Raw genomic sequence first — 25,765 nt, 5'->3', positions numbered from 1 at the left:
GGCTGCAAAAAAGTGTCACACATGTGGTATCTCTGTACTCAGGAGAAGTTGGGCAATGTGTTTTGGGGTGTCATTTTACATATACCCATGCTGGGTGAGAGAAATATCTTGGCAAAAGACAACTTTTCCCATTTTTTTATACAAAGTTGGCATTTGACCAAGATTTTTCTCTCACCCAGCATGGGTATATGTAAAATGACACCCCAAAACACATTGCCCAACTTCTCCTGAGTACGGAGATACCACATGTGTGACACTTTTTTGTAGCCTAGGTGGGCAAAGGGGCCCACATTCCAAAGAGCACCTTTTGGATTTCACCGGCCATTTTTTACAGATTTTGATTTCAAACTCCTTACCACACATTTGGGCCCCTAGAATGCCAGGGCAGTATAACTACCCCACAAGTGACCCCATTTTGGAAAGAAGACACCCCAAGATATTCGCTGATGGGCATAGTGAGTTCATAGAACTTTTTATTTTTTGTCACAAGTTAGTGGAATATGAGACTTTGTAAGAAAAGAAAAAAAATAAAAATCATCATTTTCCGCTAACTTGTGACAAAAAATAAAAAGTTCTATGAACTCACTATGCCCATCAGCGAATACCTTAGGGTGTCTACTTTCCAAAATGGGGTCATTTGTGGGGTGTTTGTACTGTCTGGGCATTGTAGAACCTCAGGAAACATGACAGGTGCTTAGAAAGTCAGAGCTGCTTCAATAAGCGGAAATTCACATTTTTGTACCATAGTTTGTAAACGCTATAACTTTTACCTAAACCATTTTTTTTTTACCCAAACATTTTTTTTTATCAAAGACATGTAGAACGATAAATTTTGAGAAAAATTTATATATGGATGTCATTTTTTTTTGCTAAATTTTACAACTGAAAGTGAAAAATGTCATTTTTTTGCAAAGAAATCGTTAAATTTCGATTAATAACAAAAAAAGTAAAAATGTCAGCAGCAATGAAATACCACCAAATGAAAGCTCTATTAGTGAGAAGAAAAGGAGGTAAAATTCATTTGGGTGGTAAGTTGCATGACCGAGCAATAAACGGTTAAAGTAGTGTAGGTCAGAAGTGTAAAAAGTGGCCTGGTCATTAAGGGTGTTTAAGCTATAGGGGCTGAGGTGGTTAACACTTGAAACCTCGGTCATTAGTGGTCTCCTTTCTAGCAATTTTGTAGTAGTCTCATAGGCTTCCACTTTACTGTTACTAGGTGAATCCCGTTCTTAGAAGCAGAGAACAAGCTACGACAGACTGAAGGAAGGGGGTGTTTCTTTCTTCACTGGCTGGTTCCTTGGCTCATCGCAAAGGCCCCTCCCCCACCCAAAGCTCAGCACTTAGACACTGCATAATGCTCTGCATCTCAGACTGCTGCTCTCTGTGTGTGACAGTCACATCTTCCCTCCAGTACATAGTAAGTGCATTTCTTACTCCAGTCATAAAAGAATACATTTACAAAGTGCATCCCTCACTGGACTGACTCTGCATCAGTTTACATAGTCCCTGCCACATCTGTGCGGTAATCAATAGAGTCTCTTGTGTTCTGGATCTTTCCCCTCTGTGTGCTGGGAGCATAAACTATCTTTGTGACCTGCAATTTTCCCCTCCCTGTGCTGTCCTGATAATGTGTCTTCTGAGTCCTAGATCATCCCTTTCTGTTTGCTGTGAGCATAAACTGGTCCTCACACTGTTCCCTGCAAAAGCAGAAGTTCATTAGTGAGAAGCTCTAAAACTCAGTTTCCATTTAACTATCAGGGAAGCTGGTGTTGACCGTTCCATTATCCAGACCACCAGGGACGCTGTCATTAACACCACTTGGGAGCTGACAATAAAGCTGGCCATACACATTAGACAGAAGTTGGTTGATGGTTGAACAGCAGTTAAACAACTAAACATCTGGTGAACATTTGTCTTGTTAAAAAGTGAATCTTCAGCCCAGTCTGAGCTCCAGAGCACACTGGATCAGGATTTAATTAAGAATATCTCTGTACTTTGTCCCATTTGGCCCAGTTTTTCCTCAATTCTGACCAGTCTCCTCATTATGTAAAAAAAAAAAACATAGCATGATGCTGCCACCACCACGCTAGACTCTAGGGATGGTACTCGGAAGGCGATAAGCAGTGCCTGGTTCCTCCATACATTGCACGTGGAATTGAGGCCAAAAAGTTTAATCTTGGTTTCATCAGACCAAAGAGTCTGAGGGTCCTTTAGGTGCTTTTTTTTGCAAACTTTCATGTGTCTTTTACTGATGAGAGGCTTATTTCTGGCCACTCTGCCATACAGCCCAGATTGGTGGAGTGCTGCAGCGATGGTTGACCTTCTGGAAGTTTCTCCAATCTGCAAGCAGGATCTTTGGAGCTCAGCTAGAGTGACTATTGGGTTCTTGGTCAACTCTTGTACCAAGTCCCTTCTCCCCCAATTACTTAATTTGGTGGGGCAGTCAGCTGTAGGAAAAGTCATGCCTATTACAAACTTCTTCCATTTAAGAATTATGGAGGTCACTGTGCTCTTGGGAATTTCACAATCCTGTCTCTGAGCTCTAGAGGCAGTTCTTTCCTCCTCATGGGGCTTGGTTTTTGCTCTGATATGTATTGTCAGTTGTGAGACCTTATGTGGTGTGTCTTTCCAAATCATGTCCAATCAACTGAGTTTACCAAAGGTGGACTCCAATCCAGGTGTAGAAACATCTCAAAGATGATCAAGAGAAATGGGAGGCCTCCAGAACAATCACAAGAATACAAGGGCAATCAATCAAATGCTAAACCAATTTTAGAATCAAGCTAAAGACTTTTGTAAAGTAACGCAGATGGTTTAATATGCGTTTTGTAGGTGACAGCTTCCTTTTAACACAAGGCTGCAACATAACATAATGTGAAAAAGTAAAAATGTCAGAAGAATTTCCGAAAGCACTGTACATAATGATAAGACCTCGTAAATTGATAGTCACCCCCCTTTTTCCCCGGCCAGAGTGATGGTCCGACTAAGACTTAAGGGGAACCTGTCATCATAAAATGCTACGCAATCTGCAGGCAGCATTTTGTAGAGCAGGAGGGGCTGAGCAGATTGATATAGTTTTGTCGGAAAAGATTCGGTAAATCTTGTAATTTATTCATTAAAATCCCTGCTTAGTCTGGGTTTTGAGGTCAAGGAGGATGATTGACAGTGATTGACAGCTATCTGTGTATACACAGTCATAGAGGGAAGGCTGTCCGTCACTGATAGGACCGACTCCTTGACTTCAAAGCCCAGAATGAGTTTGAATGAAATACAAGTTATACTGAATCTTTTCCCATAAAACTTTATATCAATCTGCTAAGCTCCTCCGGATCTGTAACATGCTGCCTCCAGCTCAGACACCATATTCAATGTGACGGGTTCCCTTTAAAAGGGTTGTCCAAGTTAAAAACATAATTAAAGGGAACCTGTCACCGGGATTTTGTGTATAGAGCTGAGGACATGGGTTGCTAGATGGCCGCTAGCACATCCGCAATACTCAGTCCCCATAGCTCTGTGTGCTTTTATTGTGTAAAAAAAACCGATTTGATACATATGCAAATTAACCTGAGATGAGTCCTGTACGTGAGATGAGTCAGGGACAGGTTAATTTGCATATGTATCAAATTGGTTTTTTTACACAATAAAAGCACACAGAGCTATGGGGACTGGGTATTGCGGATGTGCTAGCGGTCATCTAGCAACTCATGTCCTCAGCTCTATACACAAAATACCGGTTACAGGTTCCCTTTAAATGTGGTAAAATAACAAAAGAATCAATACTCCTACCTTTTATTCCAGCACTGATCTTCAGTCAGAAAGTTGTGCCATTCCTCTATTATTCCCATTAAAGGGTTTGTCAGAATGTGTAATAAAGCTACAGTTGGGGGTGTGCTCCTGCGCATTATGAAATCAGTACTGCCAGTGTCAGTCTGTGCAGGGACTCCCCTACAAATGGTAGAAACCAATGGAGCTTTATTGATAAACTTCCAGTAAGAATATTAGATGAATGGCAGAACATAGAGTCATAAGAACAGATACAAGGAATACAAGTAGTTAATAAAAAGACACGTCAGGAGAGATTGCAACTACTCCAATACCCTCGACCACCAGCTCAGGTTAGCCTGGAATATTTTCTTCCTTATTTACTGATGTCTTAACTATTGTGCATGTCTGTGCAGTTTGTGATGGAAGTTATAGTAAATCCGGCGGGCTGCAGGAAGCTCCACCCGATTTATCAACACTTTGGAAAAGTGGAGAGAAGCTTTAAAAGGTGCACATATGGTGCGCCATCATTTTGCGACTTTTTTTTTTTTTTTAACGCCACAATAATGGCGTAATGCCCTTAGTAAATGTCCTTCAATGTCCACAACATTTTAATGAACGTCCTGCAGGTAGCTAAAGACAAAGTAGCTAAATCAAAACTCTTGCTCATCGGGTGAAAGCAACATTTATGCAGACACCTAAATCATCATTTCTGGGCAGCAGACCATGCTGTGTGAACAGTGCTCAGCTGCCCAGAAACAAGGACTCTGAGGAAGAGCGATGGCAGTATCCATCGCTTGTCCCCATATAGTGAAGGTGACTGCTGTATGTAAATTCAGGCCTTTACCTTCACGATGAGTAGGCAGAATCGGCGTCTTCCCAATAGTTGCCTGCTCGTTTGGCGCATATAAAGTACCTACAAGGCCTTTTGCATCCATTACCTATTTACCATGAACTTAAGGTCTTACCTCTGTTTTGGATTTTAGATCATCTGGCTTCTCCCAGGAGGACTGCTTGGTTTCAGTGTTGTAGTAGTAGGTACGCCCATCTGGAGCTTTGTGCTCAGTCCATAGAGACTTCTGTGGAACAAAAAAAAAAAAAAGCAAAAAACATTTCTATTATTCTACAAATACACTGCCCTGTGCACGTCTCACATTATGTTAGACTTTAACCCTACATGCCATTCAGAGAAGGTGGGCAATAGCTGGGCAAGGCTTGGGAAAGCGTTGTATAGATAAGAACCCCCTATATACATAACTGCATCTGCAGTATTTTTATTCTTCTATTCACTAAAATGGGACATTTTGCCATTGTGGTTTAATATGCTAAAAAAGTGTCCAATAGTGAGATGGGAATCCATGCAAATGTTTGCACATCAGTTATGTAGCCGAGTAAAAGCAGAACAGCTACATCCTTACACCTTCTGACCAGTCTAGGAAATAAAGCTTACTAACTGAATAATGATATGCTATGTCATTTTGCAATATACTTAGCAGGAGAATTATCCCCATATGCCAGAAACCCGATGTAAAAAAGTAGCTAAATGTGAGTTTGCAACCTTTTGAATGGCAGTTGCCCAAGTGCCATTTCTATGCCGCCATTGCCAGTTTCTGAACAGGGGTAGTGGTGTGGACGGGGCCAGATCTATCATCATTTACACCAGTTTTCTGGCATAAATAATGACTGAAATCTACGACAGCTATGAACTGGCATAAGCTTCATTCTAGGTGCATGGACTGCCAGAAGATGCGTCTAATTTAGGGCGAGGTCTGCACCTCATCAGAAATTAAACACATCCTTTGGCGGCGCAGGCGATATCAAGACTGGGGTAGAAAAGCCACTTCTGGTAAATCTCCCTCACAGTGTTTCAGTTCCTTACCTTTTTAAGGTCTCTGCTTCTTGTCATTGAAAGAACATTTTATTATTTACACCCAGGAGCTGAAAATCTGTACAGACCTAATAACTAGCACAGCTAGCACAGAGCCGGATACACTGCATGACAAACCCTTGTGGTACCTGACAGTCACCACCGACTTATAATGCGGCCTGTTGGTTCCTGTCCAGGTGTAAATCATTTTGACAGGAGAAACAGAGAAAGCTGGAAAATGACAAAATCTGCCAAAGAGGGTCCTAACTAAGCCGCTGATGCACAATAGAGAACTACCTGGACTAGATAGATTTGTAGCAAACCCTCAGCTGTGAGAAACATATCGCTATATCTATGCTTTTCAGTCACTAGGCCAAAGAAGGGCAGGCAGGGATCTTGAAAATAATGAGGTAATGAAACAGTGATTAAAGGGGTTGTCCATTAATTTGATGAATATTGATGATCTATTCTCATGATAGGTCATCAATATCAGATCAGAGGGGGTCCGACACCCGGCACCACTATCGATCAGCTGTTTGAAAAGCCTGCTGAGCTCACCAGACCTATGGTGAGCAGTGCAGTCTCTTCACAGAACCGTACACTGTACAGTGGTTGTTCTTGGTATTGCAGCTCAGCCCCATTCACTTGAATGGGATTGAGCTGCACCTAGGCCATGTGATCAATGTGATGTCACTGGTCTAGGAATAGGCCTAAGTGCTCACGGAGATGGATGCAGCTAATCACTTGCTGTGCCGTTGACCGACTCCCCTTATGCCATGACAAATGAGCACATGAAGCAAGGGGATCTGGCCACTGCCACGACCAGCGATTGACTGCAGCCGTGTCAAACCGGGTGTTTTCAGCAAGGGAACCCAGCGGAGTATCGCAGGCCAGGAGGAGAAGGAGCGGGATGCCAGCACCAGGCAGCAGGTAAGTAATCTTTCCTTTACAGATTCTGCCAAGTGTGCCCCCTCTGCCATTCTAATATAATACGAAAATGAAGCCTTATTGATCATGAAAATATATAACCTTTAAAAATAGTTTAAAACAAATAATATAAAATACCTTGTGATGACAAAAAAAGTGTCTTGTACCATAAAAGCTTATAAAATGATTGGAAGGAAGGGGTAGAGCTGCGCCACCAAAATGTGACTCTGCTGCAAGCATGGGAATTTCTATTTAGTATCTATGGAAGATAAATGTAAAGAAGATTTAATATTGAGGTAGAGAACCTTTACTGGAATGTCTTGAGAGGATGAGCTGTCTTCCGCAGCTTTCTGTGTCTGTAAATGAATAGTGCAAAAGAGAAAACAATGTTATAAACAGCACAACTTCCCTCACCTCCTGTCATAGTCTGAAGAATATCTGGGAAACATGAGCCCTACATGGGGGGAATTTATAAAAACTGTGACCTGTTCCTAATTTACTAAAAGGTGTCCGGATGCTGGAAATTCAGATCTATGCCACCTATGAGATGACGTATATTTCAGCTATAATTTATCCAAATTTCTGGCTTAAATTATAGTTGCCAGATCATGCTCCCTCCTGCTGTTCCCTGCCTATGCTATGGCAATTTTTCCGCAATGTGGTCAGCGTGGCATAGTAGAGCAAAAAGTTGAAAATGTTTGCGCAAAAATGGGCTTGTGCAAGAGTCTGTGGCTTTTTTTTCAATGCCAACTTTGATACCGTACCCCATGTGTCTAGTTACACAAAACTGCAGATACATTACAAGTGATTAAAACATAAAACTGACATGTGGTTTAGGATAGTGGTGGCGAACATTATGGCACGGGTGCCAGAGGCAGCACTCAGAGCCCTCTCTGTGGGCACCCACACCATGGAAAAAGTCTTTGGTGTACCAATATGCCTTAGACTTTTCCTGCCATTCATCAGCGCAGGGCGCACTATGGACGGCACAGGCAGCGCACTGAATGTAGGCAGGTTATTATAGCTGAGTGATTAAGTACATGGAAGATATAATATACTGGACTGTGGTATTCAGGTTAAATTGCCGTGTTGGCACTTTGCGTTAAATAAGTGGCTTTTGGTCGCAGTTTGGGCACTCGGTCTGTAAAAGGTTTGCCATCATTGGTTTATAAACTTCAAGATCATTAAAGGGGTAGCAAATGGCATTTATCATGTAGAGAAAGTTAACAAAAGGCACTTACTAATGTATTGTGATTGTCCATATTGCCATCACATTATACACTGCTCGTTTCCAGGGGTTTCCAGGAGATGGGAGCTCCCATGGTCCCGGCCACCAGAGAGGCAGGCATTTTTCCTGTAGTTTGCAGACACAGCCACTGCTGCTGGATTACAGGGTGGTCATAACCATGGAAATGAGCCGTGTATAATGTGATGGAAAAACAAATCCAGCCAGCAAAGGAGGTAATATGGATAAGAACAAAATCTTAGTAAGTGCCTTGTATTAACTTTGTCTACATGATTACATTTTCTGAAATGAGACAACCCCTTTAAGGCTGGTCCACATGTACCTGGAAATTTAGCAGAAAAGTCTGCTGCGGCTTTTGAACTGAATGTATTACATGTTTTTTTCCCCCACCACAGAAATAGCAGTGAATTTTACCCTCTCCATTGCAAAGGGTGAAATCCGCAGAGGAGATCTGCAGCATAAATTAACATGCTACAGATTTCACATCTGCTGTGTATGCAGCATGTGGATGAGATTTCTGAAAATAATACTACTCCCTGCACAGCTTCTTATCAATAGTCATAAATGCACAGTATGCACATAAGTACTAAAGAGTTTTCCACAAAATAAAGATGGGGAATTTCGGAGCTTCTTGGCTACTCACGGTCGGAGCTGGTTGAGTCACAGGTGCTGAAAATACAACCAAGATACGAAAGGGGGAAAAAGAAAGAAAATAAGCATTGGAGATCTGCCAAGGATGTCATTTAGGCAAAGGGACAACAAAGCTCTTCCAATTAGTCTATGATATAAATTGAAAAGGAATGCAAAAGGAAAATGAAATATTTAAATATTCATGTGATCTAAGCTGCTTGTAACTCTGCTTCCCCCTTAGTCCACAAAAGTACTCACAGCTCACAGCTTCTGTTCCAGGAGCAGTCGCCTGCTAAGAAAGAAGTATTATTTCTGTATATCGGAAAATTGCTAATTAAAAAAACTTAAAACCTGCTTTACAGATGAATAGATTACTGCAAAACTGTAAGTCAGAATAGGGCACTTAGGGCAAAGTTCATCTCTGGCCTGTAACCTTCATCTAAATGCTCTTTCTAATGGCTCCCGGTTCTTGGTGATAGAAGGTTGTTTGAGCAGGGGAGCCTCTTCTTAAACATCCATAGGCCCTAACAGACCATACGGACAGGGAATGTCTTGCATAGACTACTCCTTTAAAAGGGGCTGTCTATTCAGAGATAGCTCCTTACAAAATCTTGCTTCTGGCACCTATAGCAAACAGCTAAGGCTGGGTTCACACGAGCGGATGCCGTGCGTGGCATCCGCTCCGTTAAAGAGTGCCAAGACCCGATGCAGACTGCAGAAGCACGGAGCATTAACATGACTGATAATGCTCTGTGCCTCTCTGTGACCTCTTTACTACGAAATCACAGTGAGATAAAGTTGTCACTGTGATTTCGTAGTAAAGAGATCACAGAGAGGCACGGAGCATTATCAGTCATGTTAATGCTCCGTGCCTCTGCAGTCTGCATCGGGTCTTGGCTGTCATTCACGGAGCGGATGTCACGCACGGCATCCGCTCGTGTGAACCCAGCCTAATTTTGCCGAGGAATCCATGGCCAGTCAGGTATTTCCTCTGCAGCACATGTGAATATTCCCTTATTGTGAATGACACTTTGAGCAAATTATTTTTCATTTCACATTTTGTATCTCAGAATACTGACTGTAGTAGTGCTGGTCGTTATGGCTGGCAGCATCAAAGTCGGCATCATTGGTGGCACAAGACTTGGGAGCTTTGGTTAAAGACAAAATTAAGTAAGCCAATGTTAATTCTTAGGAGAAGACATCAGGATATTGTATGATATCAGTATAATAAAATGTGACATGTGAACATCAACAGGAATCGGTCACCCTGATTTTGGACCATTATGTACAGTATTACATGAGTAATACTGCAGATAAGAAGTCCACATCATTATTTTTTATTTTCCTACTACCCGCCATTCCCTTGCTGTCAGCGCTCAAAGCTGCACTGAAATACATTGTCAGGACTGCTGTGCATGCACACGAGTCCTATCCACTATGTTGGAATAGCACAGCAGTCCGGACTGTGTATTTCAGTGCAGCTTTGAGTGCTGACAGTGGAGAAATAGGGGGGCAGTGGGAAAATAAAAAAAATATAAATCTGGACTCCATATCTGCAGTATTCCAAATGTATTACTGTAGATAATAGTCCAAAATCAGGGTGACCGATTTTCTTTAAAAACATAAAGTGAACTGCGGGCATTGTGTAGCTACAAATGTGGCCCAATGCCTAAGTAACTTGTTATTGTCTGTACAAATATTTTCTGGTTCTCGTGATCTACAACTTATTTGTTAATATTGGGAGCCTGTCAGCATTAGGTGTTAGAAAATCCCTTTTATAGAGTAGGTGGCATACAACTCATATTTGGAGAATAAGTTGCTATCAAACCAAGGATCCTGTCATTCGAACATATAGTAGCTTTCTATAACACATAATGAAAAAATGTCACCCTGTATTGTATATAGCCAACATCAGGGGCGCAGAACGTTTTCCAGCCTGAGAGCTTAACTGTCATATTGTACTATTCCTAAGGACCGCAGTAAATGTAAAGGGGTATTCCTATATGAGTGTCACGGCCTATGTTATTTTGACCGTGACACGGTTGCCGTGCAGACTTGTTGCCGATGGCAACGTGTAGTTTTCGGTTTGCACTTCCCCTTTAAGGTGAGTCTTCCTGCTGTTTGGTGAGCGTGGGGTTAATTTCCTGACTAGGTGTGGATCAGGGTGTGGTCTCTTGGAGCTATTTAGCCTAGGCTTGTAGCATGGAGGTTAGTTGTGCTCTAGCCTGGCTGTGGGCTGGAAGCTATGCTCCATGCTTGGGAAATTCCATTTGCCCAGTCATTGAGGGCCACCTTGTTGGACATCAAGGTCTTTTAGCAATGTCATCCCTATGTCTTCTCCATGTCTCTACCCTTCCTTATGTGTCTGTTTTCATTTGGGGTTTGGTTGTTATGTCTAGTGCGTTGTTACATGTCTGGTCTGTTGATGTTGTGTCCAGCATGTCTGCTAGACATTTCCCCTGTTCGTCTTCTCCTCTGAAAGGGGGTCCCTGGAAGTTCCCCGGAGGGGGAACTATTAGAAGCGCTGCCTGGGGCTGCCATGCATCATCTCTCATAGTGGTCCAGGTAGTGGTTACTGAATTCTGTGTTTGGGTGTTGGTGCTGGGTCCTTCCTGGTGTGTGTTTGGGCCTAGGTGCATTACTTATCCAGTGGTTGTGGCGTGGACGGCTCTAGTTTCTGGTTGTAGCTGCGTCAGGTAAGTGTCCATGTTTGTCCTGTTGGCAGTTGTGTTTGCTGCTTCTGGACACTCACCTGTCGTGTCGTCTGTTGCTAACTGCCATCATTCCCTTTGTTGCTAGGTCTGTGTAAGATTCCGGTTCCTCTGTTTGTTGGAGGAATCGGTTGTCTCTGCCTCCTGATGCCATTATGCAGGGATCGATAGGGTCAGTAGGGCCTAGGTTCGTGAGTATGAGCCTCCCTACCATCAAGGGCGGCTCATACAGTCAGGAGGTCAACTATAGGATTTAGGAAAGCATTAGGAGGTGCCCTGCTCCCATATCCCTGATTTCAGGCCTAGTTGCTTTCTTCCCCAGACGACATTGTACAGTGGGGGGTTTCCCCCACTCCCCACTGTGACAGTATGTCCAACAAGGTGGCCCTCAATGACTGGGCAGATGGAATTGCCCAAGAATGGAGCATAGCTTCCAGCCCACAGCAAGGCTAGAGCACAACTAACCTCCATGCTACAAGCCTAGGCTAAATAGCTCTAAGAGACCACACCCTAATCCACACCTAGTCAGGAAATAAACCCCACGCTCACCAAACAGCAGGAAGACTCGCCTTAAAGGGGAAGTGCACATGCAAACCGAAAACTACACGTTGCCACCAGCAACCGTGTCACGGTCAAAATAACATAGGCCGTGACAATGAGACAAGGTATAGTGACAGTATATTGACACTGACCCTTCTATTAGTTCTAGCCAAAGTCCCTCCATAACAGTGGCAACCAAATGTTGGGCTCCATGCTCGACATCCATATCTTTTTCCACCACGGGGACAGACCAACATCTGTGTCCTGACAGCTGAAGAACCCACAGAAAGATCTTGTGGGCCGAATGCACCCCCTGGGCAGAAGCTTGGTCTACATTATGCTTTACCCATGGTTATTGGGATAACACCTGATTATGTACACGTGATATATCACACTTTAAGAAATAATGCTGAATTTATGAAGGGAGACTTGATAACTCTTGAGAGGGGTACTTCATCTCTGCTGAGGATAACAGGACTAGAGATAAGTGAACCTTTTGAGATTCGGTTTGTTTGAGAGAGACTCTCATTATAGAGGGTGCCTAGTATGCGTAGTATGTGTGCATATGAGTATTATAGGCTGGGCATTGCCCCTTTGGATTTCTGGGAAAGCTAGCTTTCCTAAGCCTATCTGATGCCAACAGATGTAAGACAAGCTAATTTTTATGTTTTTCCCAGAAACCCAGAGGAATGTTGACTGGCTTACGATACTCCTAACGCATACTCAGTGCCCTCCATAACAAGAAATAGTACCCTAACTAAGGCCTCTCAGGCAGCCAATCAAAGTTAGTTAAAGAGCTGAATTCCTGGTATGAGACAGTTTTCCTTTCCGTTTGGAAAGGAGAACAGCTTGCAACCTCTCCCTCCAATTCGCCTGAAATTAATCACAAAAAAATTGGGTTCGTATTTGGCAATAGCACAATATTGTGCTACATCAGTCTAATAATTAACCACATTAGAAGGTATCTTTTAACATGTTATCCTTCTATCATAGTTTTTGTCTACAAAAATTTGTATTTAATATGACAAGTGCATATGACATCTCTAGTCTGAATATAACATAAGAATTAAAAGGCATAATTTTTAGAAATAAAACTTTTAAAGGCATGCTAAAAAGTTATATGAATTATAGGTTTGTGACCCATCAGCAGCCATGTCTGAAACCTGTACCTGAGAGAGGAGAGGTGGTCCTGCCATGGGTGGGATCATAGGTGGCAACATTGCATGTGGAATTGGGGGCATTGCTGGTGGTCTCTGTCCTATTGGTGGAAGTCCAATTGGTGGAAATGGAGGTGGAAGGCCAGGGGGTGGCATCTAGAAGTCAAAACAATAATGTGACTCATTAAAATACAAAAAACATACTCTGTAAAACATGAGCAAAAGGTCAGAAGACAATAGTCAAGCACTGACAGCAGAAACGGAAAGACTATGTTCATATCACTGTTGGTTCTCTGAGAGAGAGAAGCAAAAACAAAAAATAAATTTGAAGTGCTGGATCGGGCATTTGCCGAACACCAACAGTGCCTGTTGTAATGAATCTGTCAAGTGTCCATTATGGTTTCCGTAATTCTACCGAACAAAAGACCATTGCATGCAGTGGTATTTTGTCTTTTTTTTTTTGGGGAATTTGCAGGGGCTCCAGCCGCAGATGTGAACCTAGCCAAAATCTGAATGACTGTTTTAACATCTAAGAAGTAAACTCTGAGTTTAAAAACTGCCCTGTGTATTAAAAGAAACCCGCCATTAGGTTCTATTTAATTTGCTTTACTACATTACACAAGAGATATTATTTATATATACAGTACAGACCAAAAGTTTGGACACACCTTCTCATTCAAAGAGTTTTCTTTATTTTCATGACTATGAAAATTGTAGATTCACACTGAAGGCATCAAAACTATGAATTAACACATGTGGAATTATATACATAACAAACAAGTGTGAAACAACTGAAAATATGTCCTATTCTAGGTTCTTCAAAGTAGCTACCTTTTGCTTTGATTACTGCTTTGCACACTCTTGGCATTCTCTTGATGAGCTTCAAGAGGTAGTCCCCTGAAATGGTTTTCACTTCACAGGTGTGCCCTGTCAGGTTTAATAAGTGGGATTTCTTGCCTTATAAATGGGGTTGGGACCATCAGTTGCGTTGAGGAGAAGTCAGGTGGATACACAGCTGATAGTCCTACTGAATAGATTGTTAGAATTTGTATTATGGCAAGAAAAAAAGCAGCTAAGTAAAGAAAAACGAGTGGCCATCATTACTTTAAGAAATGAAGGTCAGTCAGCCAAAAAATTGGCAAAACTTTGAAAGTAAGGGCTATTTGACCATGAAGGCGAGTGATGGGGTGCTGCGCCAGATGACCTGGCCTCCACAGTCACCGGACCTGAACCCAATCGAGATGGTTTGGGGTGAGCTGGACCGCAGAGTGAAGGCAAAAGGGCCAACAAGTGCTAAGCATCTCTGGGAACTCCTTCAAGACTGTTGGAAGACCATTTCAGGGGACTACCTCTTGAAGCTCATCAAGAGAATGCCAAGAGTGTGCAAAGCAGTAATCAAAGCAAAAGGTGGCTACTTTGAAGAACCTAGAATATGACATATTTTCAGTTGTTTCACACTTGTTTGCTATGTATATAATTCCACATGTGTTAATTCATAGTTTTGATGCCTTCATAGTCATGAAAATAAACTCTTTGAATGAGAAGGTGTGTCCAAACTTTTGGTCTGTACTGTGTGTATGTGTGTGTGTGTGTGTGTGTGTGTGTGTGTGTATGTATGTGTGTGTGTGTGTGTATATATATATATATATATATATATATATATATATACCCACACACTCACTTGCTCTGCTCCAGCAAAGAACTGGCTTCAGCAGTGACATGGCCAGAAGCAGCACATTGCCACTCATGCTAGTTATTGGCTGCAGTGGAGCATGTGACCATGCCCATGCTGTGCCAGATGTCAATACTTTGGGGACCGGAGGCAGCATGGAGGACCAGAGTGGTGGGGAGCAGATAAGTAAGAATATTCCCTTTACATAGGCAGGCTGCGGGTATTAGATAAACAGTTATTCCTGGAGAACCCCTTTAAGGGGAATGTTGGCATATGAAAACAAATATATGCAGAAAGCGCCAATCTTGATAAATCTCTCCCACTGAGTCAGGGAAGTAGAGAGGCCTAGTCTACACTTTCCACTGTCACGGAGCATAACCTTCTCCTGAGCTGCATTCAGTAAGTGGCTGACACAGTAAGTAACTGGTAAGTAACTGGTTCATGCGACGACTACTCTTACTGATATCAGATAAATGGTGCATGAGCTGCACCCACACCAACTGCACTAGGGGCAAACTCATTCCTGCACATCCAGTTGGAACAGATACAACAACTGTTTTCACCTGGTTTGGGGCGACTAAACCTCCAGCATGCCGTCATAGTGCTGGGTTCAGGATCCTAAACCTGCCATAGCAAAACAATCCGTCCCTGCAAAAAACAGTAAATGAAAATCAATGTTACCAGAAGAGGCGAGGCACGGGGCACACGAGCACTGCATTGCTGAAGCCGAGGACAGCACACCTCGCTTCACTGCGCATGTGCCTGAAATGCAGTGTCCCCCAGTTCATCAGCGCATGACGCCAATGCCACTGGAGAAGACATGCTTCGCAGGGGAGGATGGGTTTGCTACGGGCAGGTCCCAGGACCCTAAACCCCAGCTGCATAGGGGCATCCTGGTAGATTAGCGGACTCAAACCTGGAGTAAGGCTCCATTAATAAGTAAAAATTTTACCGGAGAATCTATAGCTTATTCTAAGTCCAGGTTCACACATTGCGGATTTTTTCAGCATTTGGGCCTTGATTCCAAACCCATATAGTGACAGAATCTGCTAGCATTGCCCCAGCGATACATGTGAATGGGGTATTTTATGCGCCATTTTTATGTTCCAAGAAAATTAATGTGGAATAATGAATGTGCTACATTCTTGAAAAGCCCTGGTATTATTGATGTGTACCTAGCGCTATAAAACCATTGAGACAATCCGCATGTGGATCGGCACACTGATCCGGAGCAGAAATCGGCTGTTCCAAATCAACAGCAAATTTGCCTAGTACCTCTGTTCTTTCCCCGCATCCAATTAGTAGATATAGGCAGCCATTTGCCCTAACTCTTTTTTTAAAGCGACCCTCCAGTTCAAGAGGAAAAAAATCTAAGTAACTCGGGAAGGGACAGAACACTTGCATGGTGACCTCCTTTTCATCTTTTTAATTGCAGATCAGCTAATTCTAGAGCTCATCTTCTGCCATCCAAGATGGCAGCACCGCTTCTCAGACTACCTCATATACACTGTGGATTTGTTAGTCCAAGTCACTTCCTATTCGTCCAATCCTGCTCTGGGATTGGCCAGCACTGTTCATGTGAGCAATGCTGACCAATCTGGGGGCAGCAGGAAGTGCCTTGGGCTACCAACTGCACAGTATGCCACAGGTAGTCTAAGAAGTGGTGCAGCCATCTTGGATGACAGAAGAGGAGCCCAGGAATAAGTGGATCTGCAGGTGAAAAGATATGTGTTCTGTTCCTTCCCTAATTTTCTAGTGAATATTTTTTCTTTTATCTTTTATTAGAATCAAAAGAAAAATAACTTATAAAAGAGCATGAATTCAAACAATCCTACCCGCCCACCCATGGACACTCGGAGGTCCCCCTTGAGTTACTTCAAGGATGATTTTCCATCCACTTAGCCCATAATACACAGCATTTTTCCTGTTTACCATACTCCTTATAACGTGATTTCTCCGCTATTAAAAACAAATTGACTGTCAATCTTTTTTCTTGAAATGGAAGGTGACATTAAAGGGGTTGTCTCATCTGAGACACTGGTGGCATATCATTAGGATCTCCAGAAAGGGACCCCAGAAGTAGGCAAAGAGCAGCTGTGCGTGCACGGCTGCCCTCTATTCATTTGTGTGGGACCAACGAAAATAGCCAAGCGCTGGCTCGGTTATCTACAGAAGTACCATAGAAGCGCATGGAGCGGTGGCACACTCGCTCGGCTTTTTTCGGAACTCCTATAAAAATGAGTGGAGAGCACTCCGCACTCTCCGTCACTTTCAGGGGCCCGTTCTGGAGACAGGTAAGGGTCTTAGAGGTGGGACCAGCACTATCTGCCTTTGCAAGTAACTTACACTAGATAGCGGCTCACTGATACTGCAATATGGAGAACGTGGGTGCTCTAGCTTATTGGCTGTCCGAATAGCCAAATACTGCGCAATAACTGAGTATATAAAGAATAATAGTGGGAGTGTCAGCTTTATTCTTTATATACGAGGGGATGCTGAGAAGGTGCTGGCTTTGCCCCCTTCCGGTTGGAATTGAAAAATGAATTTGGTCCCATATAAAAGCTTGATATCTTGTTATGTAACTGTGCAAATCTCAGATGTTTACGATTGTTAGAACTATTTTTAATTTCAGGTAGAATCTGAGATGGCAGAGGAAGTGTCACGTGTGTGGAGTTACGGGCCGTCATTAAGTTTTTGTTTCTCCAGAAAGTCTGCAAAGGACATTCCCACTGAGATGTGCGAGGTAGTGACAGGCCTCATACATGAGGGAAGATATGTGTCTCCTAGAGTGGTGCAGGAAACCTATTAGAAGGGATATATGGTGAAGTGCATGGTAGAGGTGTGGTGGGGGTGTATATCTCAGTCCACACCCCTAGTCCACTACAGATGTTCACCTGGCCTGAGGTGAGGCCAGGTGCGATAATCACTTGGGGATAAAGCAATCCCCAGATAGTCACAGCTAGGAGGGCTGTTGGACCGCGATCCCCACAAGGTTGCGTGTCACAGCCAGGACCAACACGCGGATCTGCAAAACACGGATACCGGCAATGTGCGTTCCTCATTTCACGGACCGCACATCGCTGGCACTATAATAGAAAATGCCTTTTCTTGTCCGCAGTTGCGGACAAGAATAGAACATGTTCTATTTTTTTCAGAAAAGGAATTGCGGATCCGGAAATGTGGATGCGGACAGCACATAGTGTGCTGTCCGCATCCGTTCCGGCCCCATTGAAAATAAATGGGTCTGCACTCGTTCCGCAAAGTTGCGGAATGGATCCGGACCTAAGTTGGGGACCTGTGAATGGACCCTTAGAGGTGAGATAGAAACCTATGTGTTAGTTAGAGCCCAGACGGGCAAGTGTTTATTTTGTATTTATGCTTTCTGGTGCTGGAACCTCACCCAGTGACATAACTGGAAAGATCATCTGTACTGCTTAAAGTGACACAATAAAGCACTGTTTGGGCTTGGAAACCCCTTGTTTGATGAGAAGTCTGTCACTGCTGACCCCCCGTGAAAGAGCGATCCCTTACAGATGTCACAAACACTAGGGGAGAAGTGTGATCGTCCTTTCCCTGGAGAAACAAAACCTTTATGACGGCCCGTAACTCCAGACATGAAATTTCCTTGTGCCTCTGCCATCTCAGGTTCTACCTGAAATTAAAAATAGTTATAACAATCATAAAAACATCTGAGATTTGCACAGTTACATAACAAGATATCAAGCTTTCATATGGTATCAAATTAATTTTTCAATTCCAACTGGAAGGGGGCAAAGCCAGGAACTTCTCAGCATCCCCTCGTACTATCTGCCTCTGATGGCTAATCCAAGTGATATCCCATCAAAGGCTGAGATGACACAACCCCTTTTAAATTCATGTTTCATACATACGGTTTCCATGCAAAGCAAGCCTACACTAAGAAATCAACCCCCAGTCATCCCAGCATACAGCTATACCATACATGAAGTAACAGCACAGTACTACACATACACAAGGTCACTTACAAAAGGTGGAGGCATCAGAGGAGGAGCATTGGGGAAAGGGGCTGTCTGACCAGGTGGAGCTGTTCCAGAGTCTGGTGCTGACTGCAAAATGAGAGGACAATAGAGATGCTCAGACGGGTGCGAGGACTACAGTTTATTCTATCTTACATTTTGTTAAAGGGACTGTGTCCCTGAATTTATTTATTTTTTTCTTGCCAGTTAAAACCAGATAGCTATACATATCCTTTTCTAATCTGTTTTTAATTTTCTAATTTGAAGATTTTTTTTAATTGTATTTCCTGAACATGATTATGGTGGTTCTGAGCTTGTTAACAGCATTTACAGATATGCTTTACAGCAGCCACATGTACCATAGACACAATGGACAGGAGTGGACCTCATTCACTTCTATGGGAAAGTTTTGTGGGCATGCTCTGAGACCGGTGCAGAGGGGGTAGATAAACTGTGATATCCCCTATTGTGAATGGTGGATGCTGTGTTATCTATATATAGGTGATATCTGTCATTGTAATCCTCCCTGTGATGATAATGACTGCTGAAAGTGATCTGTTCAGACCAAGTGGTGCTGATTATTAGCATGGTGGCACTGGTGCACTGCAGCCTTGGGGTCCTGAGTTGGAATCTGATCAGAATTGCATGGGTCTGATTGTTTGCATGGGATTCCTCCAGTTACTCTGGTTTGCTCTCACACTCCAAAGATATACAAATAGGTAAATTGGCTTCCTTCAAAACTGACCCTAGTGTGCTTTATGTGTTCGAGTCAAACGCCTATACAGCAGCCTCTGACTTCCCAGGGAGTCGTCCCAGACACACAACTATCCCTGAGCTTTGAGTCCCTGTGAGAAACGTGCATGTCATAATGACATGAAGAATTAATAAAATTACCAATTCTTTACAAATGTGTTTAACATAAAAGTATGATTTAAACAATAGGTCATTTACTGATAAAACATTCCCCTTAAGTTCTATTTATTATAAGATATAATAAATGTAATGTCAGATCCCTAATATATTTACAGTCTGGCTTGTCTCTCCATCTCAATGTGAAAGAACAGTACAAATAAGAAAATAGCATACATTTACAGTGGCATGCAAAAGTTTGGGCACCCTCAGTTAAAATTACTGTTACTGTGAACAGTTAAGGCTACCTTCACACTAGCGCTTCTATTTTCCGGTATTGAGAGTAACCATAGGGTCTCAATACCAGGAAAAAAGGCTTCCGTTTTGTCACCATTCATTGTCAATAGGGACAAAACGTAAATGAACAGAACGGAATGCTATCATGGAAAATGCCTATTCTTGTCCGCAGTTTTGGACAAGAATAGGACATGCTCTATTCTTTTTGCGGGGCCGCGGAACGGAACTATGGAAATGAATGGGCCCGCACCTAAAATAGCGGAATGTATGTGGACTCATTCATACGGTCGTGTAAATGTAGCCTTAGAGTGGAAAAAGAAAATAAGTACCTTGCAAAATTATGAGAACCCGAGGAGATTCGAGCACTCAGACAGCTTTAAATAGCCTGTTAGGGTTAAAGGGACACTGACAGGCCGTTAGAGCATATAAAGTGACATATATTCTTCTATTGGTCTTAATATGATAAATTAAACTATACCATTATCACCCCTCAGTGCCTTTCCGTTACTTATAAAAAAAAGTAACGGAAAGGCAGTGAGGGGTGATAATGGTATAGTTTAATTTATCATATTAAGACCAATAGAAGAATATATGTCACTTTATATGCTCTAACGGCCTGTCAGTGTCCCTTTAAGGCTTTTTCACAGTCATCGTTAGGAAAGGCCAGGTGATGCAAATTTCAAAGCTTTATAAATACCCAGACTCCTCTAACCTTGTCCCAAAAAACAGCAGCCATGGGTTCTTCTAAGCAGCTGCCTAACATTCTGAAATGGCTGAGGCCCACAAAGCAGGAGAAGTCTATAAGAAGACAGCAAAGTGTTTTCAGGTTGCCATTTCTTCAGTTCAAAATGTAATTAAAAAATGGCAGTTAACAGGAACAGTGGAGGTCAAGAGAAGGTCTGAAAGACCAAGAAAAATTTCACAGACAGCTTCTCGTAGAATGCTAGAAAGGCAAATCAGAACCCCAGCTTGACTGCAAAAGACCTTCAGGAAGATTTAGCATACTCTGGAGTTGTGGTACATTGTTCTACTGTTCAGCAACACCTGCACAAATATGGCCTTCATGGAAGAGTCATCAGATGAAAACCTCTCCTGCGTCCTCACCACAAAATTCTGCATCAGAAGTTTGCAAAAGAATATCTAAATAAGCCTGATGCATTTTGGAAACAAGTCCTGTGGACCAATGAGGTTAAAATAGAACTCTTTGGCCACAATGAGCAAAGGTATGTTTGAAAAAAAACGGGCACAGAATTTCATGAAAAAAACAGCTCTCCAAAGATTAAGCATGGGGGTGGATCAATCATGCCTTGGGTTGTTTTGCAGCCAATGGTACGGGTAAAATTTCACAGGTAGAGGGAAGAATAGATTGAATGAAATTCCCGCAAATTCTGGAAACAAACATAACACCAACTGTAAAAAAAGCTGAAGTTGAAAACAGGATGACTTCTAAAAATGGATAATGATCCTAAACACACCTCAAAATCCACAATAGACTACCTTAACCCGTTCGCTACCAGTGCAAACACGGCGCCCGCTTGCACGCACAGCGAGCATCATGGCCGGCGGGTCTCTACTGTTTCAAACAGCAGATGCCTGCGGCTAAAGACCATGAACGGCAATAATGGCGATCGCAGTCATTACAGTAAAGCCTTTAGATGCCGTGATCAAGTGAGATCAGGGCATTTAAAGGGTGAAAAACCCAGAAGCTCGTACTTCCGGGCTTCTTACAGGCATCCTCTGCGGCCAATGAGGATGCCGGTAATTGATTTCAATGCGCTGGATCTCTCTGAAGAGACCCAGGGTACTGAAGCTGCAATTCTTATTTTGGCCAGCAGGTGGCAGGCCAACATAAGAAATTAGCAATTCTGTACAAATCATGGGTCTTGAGGGTTTAGCATAAAAAAAAAAATTGGTTTTATCGGCTCAAAAAAGTAAAAAAAAACTGTTAAAAAGTTTATAAAATATAAAAAAATATTACAATTTTAATCACCCCCCTTTCCGCAGAATAAAAAAATAAATAACAAAAAATATAAACATCATGGGCATCACTGTGTCGGAAAATGCCCGTACAATCAAAATATAAAAATATTTTTCCAATACGGTGAATGGCGTAACGGAATAAAGGATCAAAATGCCCAATTTGCCATTTTTTCATCGCTTCTCTTACCCAAAAAAATTTAATCAAATGTGATGAAAAAGTCACACATACTCTAAAATGGTGTCAATAAAAACGACAGATTGTCCCGCAAAAAAATAAGCCCCCACACAGCTCAGTAGATATACCGTAACTATAAAAAAGTTATGGGGGTCAGAATATGGTGATGTAAAAAAATAATAATTTACATTTATTTTTAAACTATTTAGACATAAAAAACCTATACATATGTGGTATCGTTATAATTGTACTGACCCAGAGAATGAAGGGCACAGGTCAGTTTTGCTGCAAAGGGTACAAAAATCGTAAACCGGTGGTGGAGTTACTTTTTTTTTTTTCCAATTCCACCCCAATTTTTTTACCGCTTCCCACTACATTGTATACCCTATTCAAGGGGTTGTCCGGGTTCAGAGCTGAACCCGGACATCCCTCCATTTTCACCCCGGCAGCCCCCCTGACATGAGCATCGGAGCAGTTTATGCTCCGATGCTCTCCTTTGCCCTGCGCTAAATTGCGCAGGGCAAAGGCATTTTTTGGAGATCCGTTGATGTAACAGGGGTTTCCGTGGGGCTGCCAGGAACCCCGGTGACGTCACCGGCACTGATGGGCGGAATTTAGCTCTGCCCTAGCCAGTAAAACGGCTAGGGCAGAGCTAAAGCCCGCCCCTCAGAGTCGGTGACATCACCGAACACACTGCCGGGTATAAGTTACCGCCCGGCAGTGTGTTATTAAAAACAAAAGAGCCCGTGCCCTGCGCGATTTAGCGCAGGGCAAGGGAGCGCATCGGAGCCTCATGGGGGCTGTCTGGGTGAAAATAAGGGTATGTCCGGGTTCAGCTCTGAACCCGGACAACCCCTTTAAGTGGTGGCATTAGAAAGTACAACTTATCCCACAAAAAATTAGCCCTCATACAGCTATGTGAACGGAAAAAAAAAGTTATGGCTCAAGGAAGATAGAGAAGAAAAATGAAAACGCTAAAATTAAAAACCTCCGGTATTATAAGGGTTAAAAGGCGCAAGCTGAAGGTCTTACTATGGCCTTCATAGTCCCCTGATCTGAACATCATTATAAATCTGTGGATAAACCTCAAAAGAACACTGCATGCAAGACGGCCCTGGAATCTCACAGAACTGGAAGACTTTTACAAAGAAGAATGGATGAAAATCCTTCAAACGAGACTTGAAGACTCTTGGCTGGCTACAAAAAGCTGTGATACGTGCCAAAGGGGGTGCTACTAGGTGGTACTAACCAGGCAGGGTGCCCAAAGTTTTGCTTTGGGCCCTTTTCCTTTTTTGTTATTTTGAAAATGTAAAAGATGAAAAGAAAAAAGGTTTTGCTTAAAATACAAAGGGAATGTGTCATCTTTAACGTTATGCCTTTTGGAGATCATTTCATCTTCAACTTGCTTAACCGTTCACAGTAACAGTTTTGACCAGGGGCGCCCAAACTTTTGCAGCCCACTGTATATCAGGTACGGCCATGAACCATGAAGAAAGTAAATACATGTATCTGTGCACCACCGAAAATGGCACAAAAAAAGGCATCAAAAGCAAGGTGCCGAAGCATAATAGTTCGCCTATGTACCACATCTTCCCTCACTTCTCAGAACCCACAGACAAAGACTCTGTAGAACGACCGTGTGCCCCCCCCATGGCCGTATTGAGGCCCGCATACGGCGAGTCCGCAATACACGGGCACTGGCCATGTGCATTCCGCATCACGGACCCATTCACTTGAATGGGTCAGCAATCATGGAGATGCAGAAAGGAACCACGGATCGGAACCCCACGAAAACACTACTGCGTGCTTCCGTGGTGTTTCTGGCCCTGCCTCCGCACCGCAAAAAAGTAGTGCGGACTCTCGGATGCGGATCGCGGACCCCATTTAAGTGGGTGCCCGTGCATTGCGGACCGCAATTTGTGGTCCGCAGCACGAGCACGGAGCCCTTACGTTCGTGGGCCCTAAGAATGCAGGACTTTGTGTATGAAGGACAATTCTGCACATATCACTTCATACACCGTCATATACTGTCCTCTGATATATATAGTTCAGGTAGTGTAGGAAAGTCGGTCTAAGTCGAGGGGCTGTGTACAGTATAAGGGTCTATTCACACGTCCGCATAATGGGTCCGCATCAGTTCTGCAGTTTTGCCAAACGGGTGCGGACCTATTTATTTCAATGCATCCGCATTTCCGTTTCGCGGCCCCGCAAAAAATAAAAGAGCATGTCCTATTCTTGTCCGCAGCCACGGACAAGAATAAACACTTCTATCATAGTGCCGACCATGTGCGGTCTGCAAAATGCAGAACGCACATGGCCGGTGTCTGTGTTTTGCGGATGTGTGAATGGACCCTTTACCAAATGGATCAGTTACTTGCCTCTAGAACTTAAAGGGGTTGTCCGAGTACAAAAAAAAAAGTAGGTAAAAGGCAGGGAAGGCGTTAAAACAATAAAAAAAAAAGTTATATTCACTGTTTTCAAGACACTGTTTTTCTCTGATCCACTCCACCACTGCAGCCTTGTTCTTGGTTGCAGTGGTCATAAGCATCATCGCAGCAGCCAATCACAGCATCTTTTCATATAACTCTATGTTCTGCCACTCCTCTATCATTCCTACTAGAAGTTATGAATGAAATTCTAGTAGTTTGCAACGAAGGTTCAGATGGGTGTTACCAGTTGGGGGGGGGGGGGTATATTTCTGCACAGTGTGACACTATCCAAACAGTGCTGCCAGTGTCATACTAGCAGGAATAATAGAGGAATGGGACTACATAGCTTCATATGGATAGATGCAAGTAGTTACTAAAACAGACATGTTGAGGTGACATGTATTCCATATCTGTGGCTCTATAACAGAAGGTCCACTCCATCTATTAATACATGATGCCCGTCATGCCCTTGTAATGCAGCCCAGGTGCCAAGTGGCATTCCTCTGGTGACACTTCACAGTTGTTCATGTGCCAGCCCAGGCTCACATTGCGCTGTATGCCTACAGAGCCCATGTATATACGGGTCTGGAAGGATACACCCCCTGCACCAGCACTCAATAGCCTGCTCCCCAGCACCCCTGCCCCCCATACCGGGCGCTGCCCCCACCGTCAAACGCTCACGTCAGCCCCCCCCTCCAAGCAGGGACCCAGAAAAACAAAGCTACCTTACCATCCCTGCTCCAGCCGTGAGCTGCCGCAGGCTCCGCCCCCTCAACAAGCTGCACACCCATTGGCAAAGGCTGTCACGGAGGGCGTGTCCTGCAGTGTAACCAGTGCTGTACCGCTGCGGTCTGTCAGCGGTCTTCTCATGCCGCATGTGCGCGCACTAGTTCTGTCATATCATGTAATACCCATGTATAGTGAAGTGGCCTGAAGTCATGGAGCATCCTGGTGCTGAGCTCAGCCTCTCAAATACGGAAGGTGGAAGGGATATACGCAGAGTTCCCCCATAACAGTGCCAGTCTCTGTGCTGTCATGTCAGTGCTACCAGGGGCACTGCTATAGACACTACAGGGAAATGTACAGTAGGGCCGCCTGAGCCCTCCTCATGGACGGCAAATGGAAGTTTTTGGGGATGTATTTTGTGCTGTTGGCAGTATTTTATGAAGGACGGTGGTGAAGTGGTATAATGTGCCACAATATGGTATCGCTGGTCCTGCCTTCCATCAGTTTGGACCCGACTACAAAACAGAGCTACTCTTATTTAAATTTCCAGTCCGCCCCTGAGTGCCACCAACAACCAAGAAGCCCCAAAAACTAACATATCTGCCAAATTTGCACCCTGATGGTTAGGCTACTTTCACACTTGCGGCAGAGAGATCCATTCAAGCAGATCCGTCGCCGGAACTCCCTGCCGGATCAGGCAAAACGTATGCCAACTGATGGCATTAGTAAGACTGATCAGTCTTAAAAATGCCTGATCAGTCGAAAAAATGCATTGAAATGCCGGATCCGTCTTTCCGGTGTC

General features: G+C 43.3%; 1 protein-coding gene across 12 annotated transcripts in view; it reads right to left on the bottom strand.

The window, feature by feature from the left end:
• PRPF40B (pre-mRNA processing factor 40 homolog B) overlaps positions 1 to 25,038 on the bottom strand; it is a 99,948-nt gene extending 74,910 nt beyond the window's left edge. For 6 of the 12 annotated variants that reach the window (XM_040425477.1, XM_040425478.1, XM_040425485.1 and 3 more), the window contains exons 1-8: positions 24,968 to 25,038; positions 18,517 to 18,597; positions 12,853 to 12,996; positions 9,512 to 9,580; positions 8,691 to 8,724; positions 8,446 to 8,471; positions 6,862 to 6,912; positions 4,731 to 4,841 (exon numbers count right to left, since the gene is read on the bottom strand). In XM_040425477.1, the coding sequence (XP_040281411.1) occupies positions 4,731 to 4,841; positions 6,862 to 6,912; positions 8,446 to 8,471; positions 8,691 to 8,724; positions 9,512 to 9,580; positions 12,853 to 12,996; positions 18,517 to 18,597; positions 24,968 to 24,970 (519 nt within the window). In that variant the 5' untranslated portion in view covers positions 24,971 to 25,038. Of the gene's footprint in view, positions 1 to 4,730; positions 4,842 to 6,694; positions 6,816 to 6,861; positions 6,913 to 8,445; positions 8,472 to 8,690; positions 8,725 to 9,511; positions 9,583 to 12,852; positions 12,997 to 18,516; positions 18,598 to 24,967 lie in introns of those variants that run through there. The other 6 variants (XM_040425480.1, XM_040425482.1, XM_040425483.1 and 3 more) reach the window with 6 other exon arrangements.
• Between the last annotated feature and the right edge of the window lie 727 nt (positions 25,039 to 25,765).

Source organism: Bufo bufo, chromosome 3 (assembly GCF_905171765.1).
Source record: "Bufo bufo chromosome 3, aBufBuf1.1, whole genome shotgun sequence".
Taxonomy (NCBI): Eukaryota; Metazoa; Chordata; class Amphibia; order Anura; family Bufonidae; genus Bufo; species Bufo bufo.
The sequence above is the reverse complement of the archived record's forward strand: the minus strand, read 5'-3'. Positions and strand labels throughout refer to the sequence as shown.